We start from the raw sequence: 17,503 nt of genomic DNA on the forward strand, positions 1-17,503 counted from the left end.
CCCCTTCATCAACTGGATAGGTGTAGCAACAGTTTGTTGCTTAGACGGCTACTTTAGTCTTACTGTTGTATGACTTTGTAAGGTCTTGTGAAAATAATTAATAAACTGGCCGTATGCATCGGCCAGATGCAGAGACCGGGGGTCATCCTCCTTTTCTAAAAATAATATAAATAAATGGCTTACATAGGTAGAAATAAACCTAGCCAAACAGTGTAGGCCGAAAATCGATTTTTTCGAACTATATATAAAATCATTTTTTGACCAATACATACTGCTCGAATTTAATAACCTAATTAACATCCACTAGTAGCATAATTTCAGCATGATTTGTACATTTTTTTAGGGGAGCATTTGTACATGGCATGATCAAAGAGAATGTAACGTCAAAGCCCAATCAACTAGTTCTGCCCTTTCCATTAGCCTGCCCAGCAACGGAGAACTCGACGGGATAGCCCATCACCGCACCGGCCGGTGCCGGCGCCGCCGCCAGTGGCACCTTCCCCTTGTCGGCGACACCACCACAGCAGGAATCACCAGTGCCACTCGCGGCGTCCTCCACGGCCTTCCCGCCTTTCCCTTCACCACGTGGCACCGCCGCGCCGTCGAGCCTCTTGACGGTTATGTTGACGATGCCGTTGCGGTTCCTCGTTAAGGACTTAGCGTCGAACAGCCGGTAGCTGAGGCAATGCAGGTGGCCTGGCGGACCGACGCTGAAGTCGGCGACCGCCACGCTCGCCTCCGCCACGGACTCCCGCCGGCGGCAGATCACCACGTCGATCGCCTTCTCGTGCCCCGGCACCGTCACGCGGACCGCCTCGCCCCAGTAGGGGTACCCGTTGCAGTCGCCCTTCTCGCTGTTGATGCCGGTGGACGCCTTCGACTTGCCCGCGCGCACCTCGGCGTACGCCCCGCGGTCCAGCAGGCGGCGCCAGCGGTCCCCGATGACGACCTCCTCCGCGGAAAGCACGGTCACCTCCACGGTAAACGACGACGACGACGACGTCTCCGCGGCGAACTCGTCCTTGGGCGGCAGTGGTGTACCCTTGAGCTCCATGGCTGGTGGTTGCAGCGATGAGTTGGATCGATCGGTGCGCGCGCGCGTGTGGATCGCAGAGACGGGAGGTCGGGGTAGCTTATGGATGGAGAGCAGGAGACGCGTGCGCTTACTCTGGGCCGAGATCAGGGTCAAGTCGGGAACCTAGGCTGTATGTATCTAGGTTTTGATCAGATTTCCCCGTTTGTACAGATTTGGTTCTCCGACGATCGACCGGATTTGTTTCCCAAGGTAGCAGGACAGACGTTCTTCACGTCGTTTATATAGGGCAAAACACGCGTTTCGTTCGGACAGAATAATAAATAAATAAAGGATATAAAGCATGTACCGTGAACGCAACAGTTGAACGTACCGCTAACGCGCAAACACATTTTTGGTACAACTTACGTGGAAGACGCCATTGTGCTAATCTGATGCAAAACGCACGGAACTCCCTCGTCGTTGCACTGCGGGCGAAGGAACTAGGAACATAGTATAATCAAATAAAATAAAAATGGTAGAACACCTGTTTTATTTAACCTCTGGAACACGTATGTTCAAAATCCTAACACAGATGCCAAGCGCTTCAACATCCTAATACGTACAATGAGGTCGATCATCGCCACATCCGCATCCAGCTCGTCCATCTTCATGGGAAACATCTTGGTATCCTCTGAAGCGGTCGTGAGTTCAACCTTCCTCTCTTCGACCTTGGTTTTCTTCTCTTTGAGTTAGGTTCATCTTCCCGCCGGTCGCCGTCATCAAGATGTTGAACCACTCCGCCTTCCTTTTCTCCTTCACGTCATAGTGCTTGACACATGTTTTCTTCTTTTTCGACAAGATGTCCTCGAACCTCTTCATCTTGGCCACCATATCTTCTTGCATCAACTTCCCCTTCTCCCACTTCTCACACCAGAATCCCCTTCTAGGCTTCTTGGATGGCTATTTTTGTTGAGTCTGTTGGATCACCCACTCAAGTTGCACGGACAGGAGGGCTATCAGAACAAGACATTATCAAAAACTTGCATATCCGGCCAAATGACCAACACATAGAGCATATCCAACCAACAAGTTGCAACGTGCAAGGACCTCGCATAACAACTCCTTGGTTGTGAGATCTGTGCAATGTTGTCGATGCAGCTCAGCACAACGGTGTGTGTTCTATCTTTTGTATGCCAGGACAACACATTGTGATGATTTTTGTCCGGTTTTCTGCTAATTAACAAGTATTGTGCCTTGTTTAGAAAAAACAAAAAATAGTTGGTAAATTTACAATTTAGGACATATGATGATGTGAGATAATAAATGAGGAGAGAGGGCAAAGTTCTAGGTAAATCAACCAACAACTCTTACACAAGTTTCGGGTTAAAATAGAAAACAAACTTGTATATTCTCTCAACTTATGTTGGGCAATTTGGGCACAATCTACTCTATAGGAGTAGTTGTAAATGATAAATTTTCGATTGATGATAATGACTAGTTTTGTCGACAAGACAACACAAGTCTGTTGAGATGCCATAATGGGACTATGGGAAGAGGGGAGAGAAAAGAGGGTGAATCCACGTGTGCAAAATTTAGTTGTGTGGATGCCACATCGGCAAAACTTGTTGGTTTGGAGCTTTGTTCATAATTATTCATCTAAATAAACTGCTTATAGGTAGAAAATAAACCTAGCCAAACAATATAGGTGGAAAATAGGATTTTCGAACAATATATAAAACCATTTTTTGACCAATACATACTGCTCGGATTTAACCTAATTAACATCCTGATGACTAGTAGCACAATTTCAGCATGATTTGTACATATGGCATGATCAAGAAGAATGTAATGCCACTCTATACGGAGCCCTTTCCATTAGCCTGTCCAGCAGCGGAGAACTCGACGGGATAGCCTATCACCGCACCGGCCGGTGCCGCCCTCGTCGCCGCGGCGGACACCTTCCCCTCCTCGGCGACACCACCACAGCAGGAATCACCAGTGCCACTCGCGGCCTCCTCCACGGCTTTCCCGCCTTTCCCTCTGGCCTGCGCGCCGTCGAGCCTCTTGACAGTGATGTTGACGATGCCGTTGCGTCTCTTCGTCACCGACCCGGTGTCTAATAGCCGATAGCTGAGGCAATGCAGGTGGCCCGGCGGGCCGACGCTGAAGTCGGCGACGGGCACCCTCGCCGCGGCCACGGAGTCCGTCGAGCCGTCGCCGCTCTGGCGGCAGATCACCACGTGGATGACCGGCACGCCCGCGGGGAGCGTGACCCGCACCGCCTCGCCCCAGTAGGGGTACCCGTTGCAGTCGCCGTCCTCATCGTTGATTCCGGTGCGCGGGGCTGGCTTGTCCGTATACAACCCCCCGTCCGGCCTTTCCACGTGCACCACGGCGTAGGCGCCGCGGTCCAGCGGGCAGCGCAGGAGCTCCCTGAGGACGACCTCCTCCGCTGACAGCACGGTCACCTCCAGGGTCGTCGGCTCCGCGGTGAACTGGTCCTTGGGCGGCACTGCTATCCCCTCGCCGTGCCGGCCTTTCCCGCCTCGCTCGTAGCTCGCCGCGCTCATCCCCACGCGCTCGCCGTGCGGCCCGGGCGCGGCCCCGCCTCGACCCGAGCTCGCCGCGGCCCCGCGGCTCCGTCCCGAGCTCGTTGTGCCGCGCGCGCGCGCCCCTGCCCTGTCCCACGCGCGCCACAGCTCCGCCCCGAGCTCGCCGTGCCGCCCCGCGTGCGCCACCGCCTCGCCCCGAGTTCGCCGTGCGGCCCGGGCGCGCCCCCGCCCCGACCCAGCTCGCCGCGGCCCCGCCGCGCACGCGCCGCTGCTCCACCCCGAGCTCGTCGTGCTGCGCGCGCGCACCCAAGCCCCGTCCCGAGCTCGCCGCCGCACCGCCCGAGCGCGCCGCCGCCGCGCGCCCCTGCCTCAACCCGAGCTCGCCAGTCCCGCCCCGCCCCGCGCGCACCGCAGCTGCGTCCTGCGCCGGTGGCATCACCGCTGGCCTCGCAGGCCGCGCGGTAGCTCTGGTCTCACTGATTTGTGGGCCAGAGGGCGGACGGGAGCGGACGAGAGGGGCGAGGAGAGCATCCGTCGTATGTCCGTTCGGGAGCATCCGTGGCTCAAGTTTGATCTAGTTTTGGGGTTGAGCCGGACAAAAGCGGACGCGAACGGACGTGCTAGTCCATTTAGGTGTGCCCGTTGGGCCAGATTTTGTCCCATACGGACAAAGCCGGACAAGATGAGGTTCTGCGGTGGAGTTGGCCTAAGCGTATGGCGACTGCATGGGAGACAAACGTACCGTCAATGACCCTTATTCGCTCATACAAAATATATTTGGTTGTACAACTTCATTATTACGTGGAAGGTGCAATTGCTTGTCTTTTTTCTAGAAAACTTATGATTTATTCATCACTAGCTAAGGTAGTATAAAAACATCAAAAGTAAAAATTACATTGAGATTCTTAGACCAACCTAACTAGGATTACAAGCCCAAAAGCGCCGCCGCCTTCGGCCCTCCATCATCGAAACCAGACAAATCTTGTTGTATTTAGAAAGCCGGAAAGTCATTGTGCCAAGGTCCCAGAGAACCAGCGCACCAGAAAACAACCGCCGTTAATGAAGAGAAGCGTATATCAAAAGGATCCAACCTGTAGACACACGAAGGTAGAAGAATAAAGATCGGATCCAAGCGGATCCACTAAAGACGAACGCCGACCGAATCCCGTGAGATTCGTCGGAGACAAAACTCCACACGCCCTCTGATGCTAGAAGCACCACGAGACGGGGGCTAAGCGAAGAGAATCTCATTCCATCTTCAAGAAGCTGTCCTCACCTTTTGCCTTCATGGGTAGACTCTATCAAAACTCAAAGAAACAACTAAAAACGGAGCCCTACTGTTGGCAAGGACCGGGATCCACCGCATTTCCATGAATTTTATTTGGCCAGCAATGGGAAAACAACGACGATGTAGCCATTTATTAAAGGAAAAGGGGGTGAGAAATTGTTGAATCTCCATCATCTCCTGGTGATCTAGCATTGGTGGCCATTAGGGGTGGTCTTTTGTGTTGGAACACCAAAATTTGTGTCATTGTGTAAACATAAAAGGCTAATGACATGGTCAATTGGTCATCTAATTACCCCTTTCTATCTGATGACTTGTTGAAATTTTTCATGCATATTGTGTGTTTTGACATGGAGTCACCCCCCTCCTCTTGTTTTGATCACGCTCCGCCACTGCTACAACTGGAGTCTTTATGTGCCAACCAATTGGATCCGTAACTCCGGAACCACTTCACTAGTCTTGGCAAGTTGTTCTTCCTCTAGGTCTATCCATTCCCAAGCAACTGGCTCTCGAGTATTACTGTCATCAAGTTTTTCTATCTCCATCATAAAGATAGCGGGTATAAGTCAAAAGGTTAACTCGCTTATTCGAATTTGCTCTTTCATTATTACCGTAACTTTTTGTGTGCTTGATATAAAGTTTTGATTACAAGACTTTCCTTATGAACTGATAGCAAACGAAGTTTCTAAAATGATGCATGGTTGGCGAGTGGGGTGAATAGGATCACAGCGGCCCGAAGAAAAACTGATGTCTCCACTCTCCACTCTGTCTATTATAGCGCCTCTCTGAAGCCTTCCTATTAGCGTATGCATAAATGCATAATGCATGAAAATGTTGTTTGAAAGGTATCTTCGACTGAAGTTGGTATCTGTTATCAGCTGGCGTTATGTCTTGCATTTTAAGGGTCTGACAGGTGGACGCCGAAGAATGCAAGAGCAGTGTTCGCCCTGGTTTTGCTCTTTTACCTTTCTTCTATTTTCTTTTGGTAGCTGTTGTAAAACATTATTGTTTTTGTTAAACGAAACCAGGGAGGGAGCTATTTTTATTAAAAGAAAATTAATTGGCTGTGGATATCTCTGAGTTGAACTTCCCCTGTTTCAGCCAACACCAACGATGTGCTCGCGAACATGTTCCAGTCAAGAAGGAGAAATGATGATCGAACTCAATCTCCATCCCAGGGATATCGCAGATGACGGTTTTAACATGAAGTGTTGGGTGTGGCGTAGGGGGGGTTGAAATGCAGCTTCAGAGATGATCTGCGAGTAGGGCAGCAATCTGAATCTAACCGGTGAGAGCTTGGTGTAAACTGCATGGTGTGCAATTCAGTGGTCTTTTCTTGCTCTGAATCCAGGAGCAGACGACGCAGACGACGCGACCGCTGTTTCGTCAGAGCGATGGGGTTTTTTTTTGTTGGTAGCTTACCAAGCCGGCCACTTGGTAAAGCGATGGGGTTTCGGTGCGCGGAAACGCGGATGAAGTTCTTTGTAAACAACACATGCTAATTGGCCAAGAGCTACGTATGTGCCTACCGTTGACTGATATCCAAGGCCATGTTCCCCAAGCAAAGACTTTTTATGGTCCAAGTCCACGGGTGGAGTTAGCCAGTTGGCTAAAGGCAAATTTGACAATTTTGACCTCTGGACAAAATCAATTCACAGAATGAACTGCCCGTAAAACTATTTCACACCCCTGACCCTTTTGTGTAGCGTCCGCCACGCCGGCGCCACACCCTACGGTGCAGCGCCTAGCTCGGGGGCGTTGCACCTCTGTCCACCGTGGCAACCCTAGGCCCCGCATCCCGCAATGCAGCGCCTCCGAGCTAGGCGCCACACGTGTAATGTGCAGCGCCTAGCCCTCGGGCGTTGCACATTGACTTAGATGCAGCCGCCGCGCGCTAGGCCTCACGCACCCACCCCATTCTTCAGCAGTTACAGAAGCATCGTTGCGGCGGCTGGCTCCTCTCCCCCTCTCAATCCCATCTTCAAAAATCTTCAGATCTGACGATTTGGCCCGTGGACTCTTTCACCAATCCATCCTAGAAGGTACTTTTCTCCGATCCCCTTCTTTCTATCCATAGCATGTACGCTATTTCGGAGATTTGGGGAACCCTTGTTTGAATCTTGCATGTATTAGATTTGGGGAACTTTTGTTTGAATCTTGCATGTATTAGATTTGGGGAACCCTTGTTAGATTACAATGTGGTTTGGATAGATAGGTTGACATGTTATTTATATAGTTTGGATACATAGGTTGACATGTTATTTATATGGAAAAGATATTTGTATTGAATCTTGCATGAAGTAGGCCTAGTTTAGTTTATTGAAATTATATTTGTATTGGCAAGAATGCTTTGGATACATATGCTTTGAATTTTGCATCTAGTAGGCCTACTTTAGTTTTTTTTGAATTGAAAAGATAATCGTGTTGACAAGAATGCTTTGGTGAAATTGTTAGGATGGTTTGGCTTCTCGATGATCACTCGGAAAAACAACACCGGTCGTACGCTATGTCGGTGGAGCAGCGGGTAATACTGAAAGTGGCCGGTGTTATGAATTTCGTATATTTTTCAAACACAAATGCCCCATATGTAATGTTATGATTTGTTTGTTTGTAGGAGCTTGCACCTCTGAAGCTTCGGTCTCACGGGGTCACCCTTGGATGGATGCGCTATGATGAGCGGTACACACCGTATGTAAGGGAGGCAGGACTTCTCCCTTTCATTCAGTTGGTCCGCCGGTTGACGCCACCCAACAATGCTGCAGCACTCACCGTGCTTATTGATCATTGGAGGCCGGAGACACACACTTTCCATCTTCGGACCGGGGAGATGGCCGTGACGCTCCAGGATATTGCTATGATCACCGGTCTTCCTATCGATGGGAATCCTTTATGTATGAACACCGATTCTGATGGGTGGCGCGCGCAGATGCATGCCCTTATCGGTATGGTTCCTCCGGAGCCTCGGGAACCAGAAGCAGAAGACAAGAAGAAGGAAAGAGTCGCAGTCGGCGCTACTTTCACGTGGATATCATCGAACTTCAGTACTTGCCCTGAGGATGCTAATGAGGACATGCTGAAGACATATGCTCGTGTCTACATGTGGTATGTGATATCCAGGACTATGTTTGCTGATGGCACAGGCAAGAATGCTCCATGGATGTGGCTGAAGGCGTTGACCGTCTTCGATAGCAAATGGAGTTGGGGTTCGGCGACACTGGCTTACTTGTATCGACAGGTATGAAGTTGTTTCCTTTTCACTTCATTGATACATTATCAATGCGCTCTTGCGACAAATTTGACCATGTTCTCTTTTATGTGCAGTTGGACGAAGCCTGTTGTAGGCACACTGGAGGTATTGGTGTTTGTCTGCTCGCACTTTCCATATGAAGCTGGGAGCATTTTCCGGTTGGACGACCGAAGACCGTAAAGTACAAGGATTGGGACGACAAAGACGACCCACTACGGCTTCCCACTTGGGCTTACAAGTGGGATGTGTTAAATGAGACGACGGATGATCCCTCGGTCATGTACAAGTTGTACAAGAGCGAGCTGGACGCGATCACGCCTGAGCAGGTGAACCGACATTGCATAAGTGATTATCATGCTTGTATCGTAACTCGATATCAATTTTGCATTCAATCCCATTTTGCAAGTGGAATGAGAGCCGTATGGAAAAGGAGAGAGTTTTGGTAACCCTATGGAGTTCAGGCTGAATCCGATGTGCACTAGGGATAGGGATCTCTGGCATATGCGGTGCCCACTGATATGCAACTGGGCGGTTGAGCTTCACCTGCCACATCGGGTGTTCCGCCAGTTTGGTTTGTTCCAGCCACACCCGCCGGAGTGGGAGGACACGGACAAGTTGCTACACGCGTAAGACATAATTAACCTTGAGCACTTAGCAGCTTCTCGACGGTTTCGATGATGCTAATATTCTGTTTCTAACTTGCAGGTTGGATAGGAAAAAGCAGCGGAAGATCAAGGATTGGGCCAACCATCACAGGAAGTATGTTGTGCAGTTCGCTCTTAGTGTGGAGCAAGCAAGGGCTGGAAAACGAGCCCAGCTTCGTGAGCACTGCCCGATCGCGTTCAACAACTATCTCACATGGTTTCTTGCAAGTACCCGCGTGGAGGTATGCAAGCCGGCGTATGCTGAGGAGATTCTGGAAGAACCACCGTTTTTGATGAGGTAGCCCAGCACCAGTACAACGCATTAGTCAGGAAAGGCAACTTAGTGATCCCTTCAGCTCCAATGATGAACTTTGTGGTTTGCCCTTTTTGCTTTTCCATTCGCACTATTCACATCTTCGCTTGCCTAACACTTTGATACCGTTTCTGTTCATAGCGTGCCCAGATCAAGAAAGCAGCTGATGAGACCGAGACTATTCTGGAAACAACCCCGGCTGGCAAAAGCGATGGGGAAGGTGCACTTCGAGCATTCATTAAGGTTCACATCTCCTTCAAACTAGCACTTAACATATGTTGCTACGTTCCATGTCTCATTCACTTGTACATGTTGCAGCGCCAGGGCCAAAAGTTAAGGCGGCTATCAAACCTTTTCGGTTGTCGTGACCCCGAGTATGTATCACCAGAACGGTCTAGGTCGGCGACACCATCAGATCCCGCTTCGGGGCAGGGCCATGGTGAACCTTTGGAGGATGAGGATGTGGGTGTGGTCACCCAAGAGGTATGGCATGACGATATATATCCATTTGTTGATGCATTGCTAACTATATCCTCACACACGGTCTTTCCATATCTTCTGTTGATGCATAGGTTGCTGATGATATGACCGTGGGGACGTACCAGGCTCGGTCTGCATACGAGTTGAAGCCTAGGAAGGGAATCAACAAGTACACACCTGAAGACTTCACCCATCGTTTGTGGTTCCTCCTGGCTCTTTCACTTCGTACTTCCACTCTTCGTTGTCATATAATATAGCTTCTTCTGAGTCCACCTTCCGTGATTGAAATACCAACCATTCATCAACTTTGGGTGGGAACTTGTACTTGTACTTCCGTGGGTTCTCACCCGCTATCTGTGCATCGGTTTCCATCGAGTACTTTACAAAGTACGCATTCATCTTGTCAAATGTGTATTGAACTATTGCCGTCACGGGTAATCCACGTGCACCTTTGAGCACCCTATTGAAGCATTCGGCCATATTGCTTCTCATTTGACCGTATCTCCGGCCATCTTCATCAAAAGCACGTGCCCACTTGTTCCGGTATTGATTGTGCCTATTGAGAAAGTCTTGACCCCCGGGATCAAGTTTTTTGTGTGCGAGCAATTTGTTGTACAAAGTGGCGAAGCGCTTATCGGAGAAAGCGAGACAACAATCTTGAAGATCATCAGCCAACTCCTTAAGGCCACATGCCCTATAGAAGTTCGAACAAAAGTGCCTCATGCACCATCGATGGTGCAACGGAGCATGCCCGGGAATGTCAATCTCCACCGCGTTAAGAATTCCTTGATTCCGATCCGATATGACACAAATTTCCCTTTGAGCGGGTAACACCTTCGTCCTCAAAAGATGCAGAAACCACTCCCAGTTGTCATTGTTTTCCACCTCAACCAAAGCAAATGCCAATGGCAACACCCGGTTATTGGCATCACTTGCTATCGCAACCAACAAGGTGCCCTTGTATTGTCCGGTCAAGAACGTGCCATCAATTGCGATGACCGGCCTACAATGTTCGAAAGCCCTCACACATTGCTCGAACGCCCAAAAAGCACGGCCAAATACTCTGACTTTCCTTCCTTCATGAACCGTTGTTTGGTGCCCATGAGGCTCGACCACATGAACCATGCCCGGGTTTGTCGCGGCCATGGCTAACAACAACCTAGGGATTCGGTTGTATGCTTCCTCCCATGTACCATACAACATCTTAAATGCGGCTTGCTTCGCCGTCCATGCCTTGCCGTATTTCACCTTGTAATGAAAGATGGCTTTCACAAGGTCAATGACATGTTGGACGCTCATTGTTGGAAGTGTGGATATTGAGTTGAAGAGCCTGTAAGCGATGAACTCGGACGTGAGTTGTTTGTGGTCTTGGGACACAATCTTGCCATCCACCCTTTTGCCTTGGCACATGTGAGTTGGCACACAACTCACTACATGCCAAGTTGGACCTCCTTTCCATGGTCTTGCACGCACAATCCACGGACATATTTCATCTTCAGATGCACATGCAACCGTGTAGCGTACATTGACGTCCGAGTTCACCACCTTGTGTGGACGATAATGCGTAACCGAGTAGTTGTCGAGCCACATCTTCAATTCCAACAAGGTGTCGAACTTAGAACCTTTAGCAATCCGTTTCTTGTCGTCTACCAAATCACGATGAGAGCTTGGCCTAACCCCAAGAGGTACACATTGGCCACCATCTACCACGGCTTCATCCGCGATACTAACATCCTTGAACAATGTAGTCCGATGATCCCGACCAAATACCTTCTCGAAAGCTTCGGCCTCCTTCACCGTGAACCCCCTCCGCATCAACTTGTTCATCGGGACCATCGTCATCCGAGTCCGATGCATATGCACGGGAAAAAGGGATGGAATGGTCCATTGTCTCTTGCAAATGATATTTGTCGAGATCACCCACATTGTTGTCATGGAGATCAACTTCATTGTCATCGTCCGCATACTCATCATTGTCCTCTTGCAAAGCTTCATCTTGGTTGTTTGTAAACGGGCTCAATGTTGCCCTCACTTCTTGGGTCAAAAGAGGTTCAACAATTTCATCTCGTTTCAAGGGTGGGGGGCTACTAGCAACCAAAGGGGAGGGGTTCCGGTTCAAGTCCAAATGCAAACTTGAATCAACCTTCTTCGTTGCAAATAACTCAAGAGCCTTGTCCAGTGATTCGGCCACCGTCTCCTTGTATGCAACCCAACGTTGCTCCGAGTTGACACGCATTGTCTTCCAACGGATGTGCATTCCAAAACCAACATTATGCCTTCCCTCCAACTCAATGATATCACTAGGGTCCATCCAATTCAAAGCTTTCCTAACTTGTTGCAAGAGCTCCGCATAGCTAGGACTACTATCAAACACCATGTCAAGCTCATCCGGGTCCGGTTCTATATTGCCTTTCAAAAAGACGTCTTTGTCCCCATGATGAACAAACACACATGTTCTTCCCATCCCTATAAGCATTCAAAGAACACAAGGTAACATTGCTTCCATGAGTACTAATCCAAGGATTAACACGGAATACAAACCTAATATATATATCAAACAACAACCCTAACCCTAACCATAACCCTAACCCTAACCATAACCATAACCCTAGCCCTAAACCTAACCCTAGCACCAACATAAGAACACCCATAAGAATAACCCTAGCATACTAACAAAGCCTAATCATAGAAATTGGCAAACAAACATCTCACATCTCCATGCAAATCTCTAGATCCAAACAAAACTAGGGTTTCCCCAAACTAGCAACAAATGAGCAATGGGAGAACTTTACTTGGATCAAAACAAGGGGATCAGAGAATATTACCTTGAGGGAGGGTTTGACTTTGAAATCCAAGGACAAATTCTTCAAATTTGCAAGATTTGGGAGAGGATTTGAGAGGGGGAGAGAGTGGGAGAGGGGGCAAAGCTCGGGGAGAGAGTGGGAGAGTGTGTGGTGTGGGGGGTGTGGGAGGGGGGCCAGCCAAGTGGCTGGATAAGTCACAGTGCAGCGCCTAGCCGCTAGGCGCTGCACTTTACATGTGTGGCGCCTAGCTCGGAGGCGCTGCACTGCTGGATGCGGGCCCAGGGGCTGCCATGGTGGACAGGGGTGCAATGCCGCCGCGCTAGGCACTGCACAGTAGGGTGTGGCGCCGGCGTGGCGGGCGCTACACAAAAGGGTCAGGGGAGTGAAATAGTTTCGCACCCAGTTCATTCTGTGAAATGATTTCGTCCCGAGATCAAAATTGTCAAATTTGCCTTGGCTAAACCACGACCTGTCGGCTGTCGCCCGTCCCCCCCCCCCCACCCCCACCCCCCGCGGAGTCTGACACGGTAAAAACTATGAAATCACATGTCTGATGAATCACTCGATCAAACAAACCGAGCGTCCCAGCATTGATACCGTCTGACTTACAAAACAGATTTATTGACATTGATTTCTAAACTACACTTCCAATCTTTTCTTAGTATGGTTTCAGCTACGGGGAGAATATCATAAGAAACCAATATTCAATGAAAACTTCATGAAAACCGTTACATTTTTTTAGAAAAAATACGAGATGTTAAGAAGGTGATGTTTTATTGCCACCCAAAATATCAAGTTGACATATTCAATCATGAATAATGACATTACTGTTCGGCATTATTAAAACGCTGATTTTGTCTTTTTCATATCTCACCGGTTTCTTGTATTGCACGCTCGGTGCCACACCATCGTCTTCCTCCCCCCTCTCGCACGTCCTCCCTCAAGCACTGGGAGTATCATGCCTGGACGCAGCACACTCGCGCGTAACCACTACGTATTGTCGATCAGTGCATGGCCACACCGATCCAATGCCAAACAAGGTAGGATGGACCTCCCATTGCAGCTCCTTCAGTGTGAAGCACACCCCAAATAAGAGTCAATAGTTGTGAAATAGCTATTGGTAAAATTTGCCATCTAGAGCATATGATGATGAGATAGAGAATAAATGACTAGAGGGAGCAACGGTGTATGTAAATTGACCTTTCCTTTATTTGACAAAGCTGGTTTAAAGAAATTGTTCAGAAAATAAACCTAGCCAAATGACGTAGATGGAAAATCGTAATTTTCGAGCACCGTATAAATCATGATTTGAAATCTGATTTAAGTTTTTTTTTGTTTTTGATTTAAGCTAATTAACACCATGACAATTACAATCGCAATATCATCATGATTTACATTGTAATGATCAAGGAGAATGTAGCATCGAAACCCCATCAATTAGTTCTGCTTGTAGACGCCCTTTCCGTTAACCTGTGCAGCAGCAGATACCTCGACGGGGTTGCCCATCACTGCATATGGGCCCGTGGCGCGCCCGCCGCGTTCGTCACCTACCGCAGCAGGAATTACTAATGCCACTTAGCGGCATCCTCCGCAGCCTTCGCGCCTTTCCCTTCGCCCGCCGTCGCACTGGCCTGCGCGCCGTCGAGCCTCTTGACGGTGATGTTGACGATGCCGTTACGGGTCTTTAGCATGAACCCGGTGTCAAACAGCCGGTAGCTGAGGCAATGCAGGTGGCCCGGCGGGCCGGCGCGGAAGTCCGCGACGGGCACGAGCGCCGCCGCCACGAACTCCTGCCGGCCGTCGCCCCTCTGGCCGTAGATCTCCACGTCGATTGTCCTCGAATGCTCCGGCACCGTCACGCGCACCGCCTCGCCCCAGTAGGGGTACCCGTTGCAGTCGCCGTCCTCGTCGTTGAAGCCGGTACGGGCGGCCGACGAGTCTGTGTTGACCGCGGCGAACGCGTCGCGATGCAGCGGCGGCGCCAGAGCCACCCCGTGAAGACCTTCTCCGCGGACAGTACGGTCACCTCCAGGGTCATCAGCTTCGCGCGCCACGACTTCCGCGGCTGCTTCGCGAACGACGACGGCCCCTTGAGCGCCATTGCTGGTTGGCTGCCGCGACGAGTTCGATCGTGCGCTCTGGTGGATCGTTGAGGCGGGGCTCTGCGTAGTTATATTGATCGGGAGCAGGAGACGCACGCGTTTACTGGGTCAAAGTCGGGAATCTGTATACGATCCGGTTTGGTTTCATGTTTTCCTACGGTCGATGTGATTTGTTTCCCAAGAAAAATAGCTGGAGAGATGTTCGTCCAAGCTTCAAGGCGTTTACGCGTTGGAAAACGCTATCAATCAGCCGGCTGAAAACTCGTGTCGCGTCCGTCGCCTTGACTATGCTACACGTGTCCTTGTGGGCCTCACCAACCTTATCTTCTCCCCTTTCTCAGTCTTATCGCATTCTCTATATCCTTCACACCTGTAGTGGCCATGGCAGAGTGAAGCTCGCACAGAGAGGGCTAGGCGGAGCTTGCACACGTACGCGCTCTACGGTCCAGCCGCGCGGCCGTGGTTGGGATGGCTGGGGCGACATGTGTGGCACGGCCTGAGCTTCTCCACAGCCATGGCCATGGCGGCCGGACTTGGACGTGCATGTGTTTCTTTTAATAAGGTCTTTTACTGTGAATTTCTGCAACATCGGCGTTGTTGCAAACGGTGACGAACGACGGCTATGCTCCTGTGATATGCATCGGCAACAACGGCGTTTTCTCCGCATCATTTCATTGCAAAACTTTCTGCAACATTACCTAAGTTGCAAAAAAAAACATAACTTCGCTGATGTTGCAAAAATGTGAAGGCAAAAAAAATGTCCACAACATAACCTCAATTGCAAAACTCATTCCGCAACCTTATCCATGTTGCAAAAGATGAACAAGGTGATAGATGATTTTTTTTCCCTACAACACAACCTTGCAAATAAATTTTGTGCAACATGATCTTTGTTGCAAAAATAACGCTTAAGAAAATAACACCACAAGCTAAATATACGCGGGTGGTTTTGCAATGAAGCCGCGCAGAGCGAACATCGCAACAACAAGCTAGTTGCAATTTGAGACACACGTTTGAGGAGATTTGACGGTTATTTTTTAGTCAATCGGATGGCCTGGAGGTGGCGGATGTTTTTGTTCTATCTACCGGCTGACACGCAGCGTCGCCCGCTTAGAGCAACTCTAGCAGACCCCGCATCCTCCCAACCCATAAAACGGTTTTGCAGTTCGCGGAAAAACGTCTTTGCGGGTCGGCGCGGACGGCCGCAGTTGCAGACCCCACATAATGGACCCGTAAAAAAGGATATTCCCAGAATATGCTTTTTTACGGGTTGGGGTTGCGGCGTCTGATCTGGCGCATTTACTCCCGGCCCGCAAAACTTAAATTTGAAACTCAATTTGATCTAGCATATTGCATTGCTTTGTTTTATGACAACATTGGATACAAAAAGCATCACCAAATCTTTGCTAAAATAGTAAGACCAAAGAAAACAAGAACTACAAGAATGCATTTTAGAAGATTTCCAATTTCCATAACTGCTCCCACTAGTTGGACTAATATCTTCTCCATGCATTTGTTGTTGATCTGTGGATTCTTAATTTTGCATTCTTCTTTCTTCATCTTTGGTTCGGAAGAAGTAGATGTTGCTTCCCCTCTAGTTGCACATGCAGCCGCATCATTGCCTTCAATTGTACCAAGGAGTGCACTAACATCTATTAAAAATTTTCTATCAACAAATCAATGTATTGCCCTTCCCAAAACCAAAATGAGCATCCTTCGTCCTACACAAAAGAATGAGCAAGCTCGAAGTCAGCCACCGCAGTTTAGCTAAAGAATGAACTGTGAAACGAGCTACCGCAAGTGCACGTACCCCGTCATTTTCGCATTTGAAGAACACCCATCCGGGGTGCTTCGGCGTGCTCGAAGTGAGCCGCAGCACTTTCCGCGTGCAGTCTTCGCACTCTATGAGCGGCATCGGCAAGCCATAAAGACGTTGCGCGAGCGCCGAGCCCGGTGGACGGCCGGACGAGTCCATGCCCGCAAACCTTCGGTGACGGCGGGCGGACGAACTCGCACCTGCATGCGGCGATGCGCCCTTGCCTGGGCTGCGGGAGAGGCTCCCCGACCACTCCATAGCTTGGGGCAGCAACCGGCGGCCGGAAAAAACCAAATCCGGTGGCCCGTGATGAACTGCCGCAGATCTGCAAATCCGGCGGCCCGCCGACGCAGGGGGGAGGGGGGAGGCCTCGTGCGCGTGGCGGCCTTCCGGCGTGCTCCTGCCGGCTGCGGTCGCCGGAATCTTGGGCAGCGGCCGGCGGCGGCGCAAGAGGGGAAAGGAGAGGTGGTTGGTGGGAGAAAGCGCGGGATGAAATGTCGCCCCACCAACCGCTTCCGCTTAATATGCAGGGCACCGCAGCCGCGAGGGGGAAACCCGCGTTTTCCCGGGTTGGGCTCGGGATTTTGCCGCGCCCCCTAAAAATTTTTGCGGGCCGGGGCGGGATGCGGGGTTTGATCGGGCGGGTTTTTCCGCCCCGGCCCACATTTTGGCGGTTATTTTACGGGTCGGGGCGAGATGCGGGGTCTGCTAAAGTTGCTCTTACGCATTCAGAAAGATTATAAATAAAGAATATTATAAGGGTGTGGCGACTGTAAGAGTCGAACGTACCGTCAACGATCCTTATTCGCTCATACACAAAACATACACCGTATTTGGTAGTAGTAGTACAACTTTTTTTTTTTCAAATGAGTAGTAGTACAACTCAATTGCGTGGAAGGCGCAGTTACTGGTCTGATGCGAACGCACCAATCTGCGTCCTCGTCGTGCTCTCACGGAAGGAGACTAGCACGATCCCCACGATTCCACGATCTGCCTTCCACGCAATCAGCGAACCGCTTCGTTGGCTCTCCTGGAACCGCTCCAGAGACGTGATCGGGAGGCGCTCTTCAGCCTTCTCTCGACACCAGCAACGTCGTGGGTCCTCGTCCTCTCCGTTTGCCGCTCCAGCAGCCGGAGCGGACGGGGACCCCGGCAGTTTCTCTTCAGTAGGGAGATAGAGTAGGTCTAGTTTTCTATAGAGGTGTTGCATCAATGGTGGAGACGGAGCTGCGTCGGAATAATCTG

General features: G+C 50.2%; 1 protein-coding gene and 1 pseudogene across 1 annotated transcript; both read right to left on the reverse strand.

Annotated features, from left to right (window-relative positions):
- Positions 1–2,727: 2,727 nt before the first annotated feature.
- LOC123125223 (BON1-associated protein 2-like) lies at positions 2,728–4,095 on the reverse strand. The gene has a single exon (XM_044545752.1). The coding sequence runs from the start codon at positions 3,583–3,585 to the stop codon at positions 2,872–2,874; it is 714 nt and encodes a 237-aa protein (XP_044401687.1). The 5' UTR covers positions 3,586–4,095; the 3' UTR covers positions 2,728–2,871.
- A 9,302-nt stretch (positions 4,096–13,397) lies between these two features.
- On the reverse strand, positions 13,398–14,655 carry LOC123125224 (BON1-associated protein 2-like; annotated as a pseudogene).
- Between the last annotated feature and the right edge of the window lie 2,848 nt (positions 14,656–17,503).

Source organism: Triticum aestivum, chromosome 5D (assembly GCF_018294505.1).
Source record: "Triticum aestivum cultivar Chinese Spring chromosome 5D, IWGSC CS RefSeq v2.1, whole genome shotgun sequence".
Classification (NCBI taxonomy): domain Eukaryota; kingdom Viridiplantae; phylum Streptophyta; class Magnoliopsida; order Poales; family Poaceae; genus Triticum; species Triticum aestivum.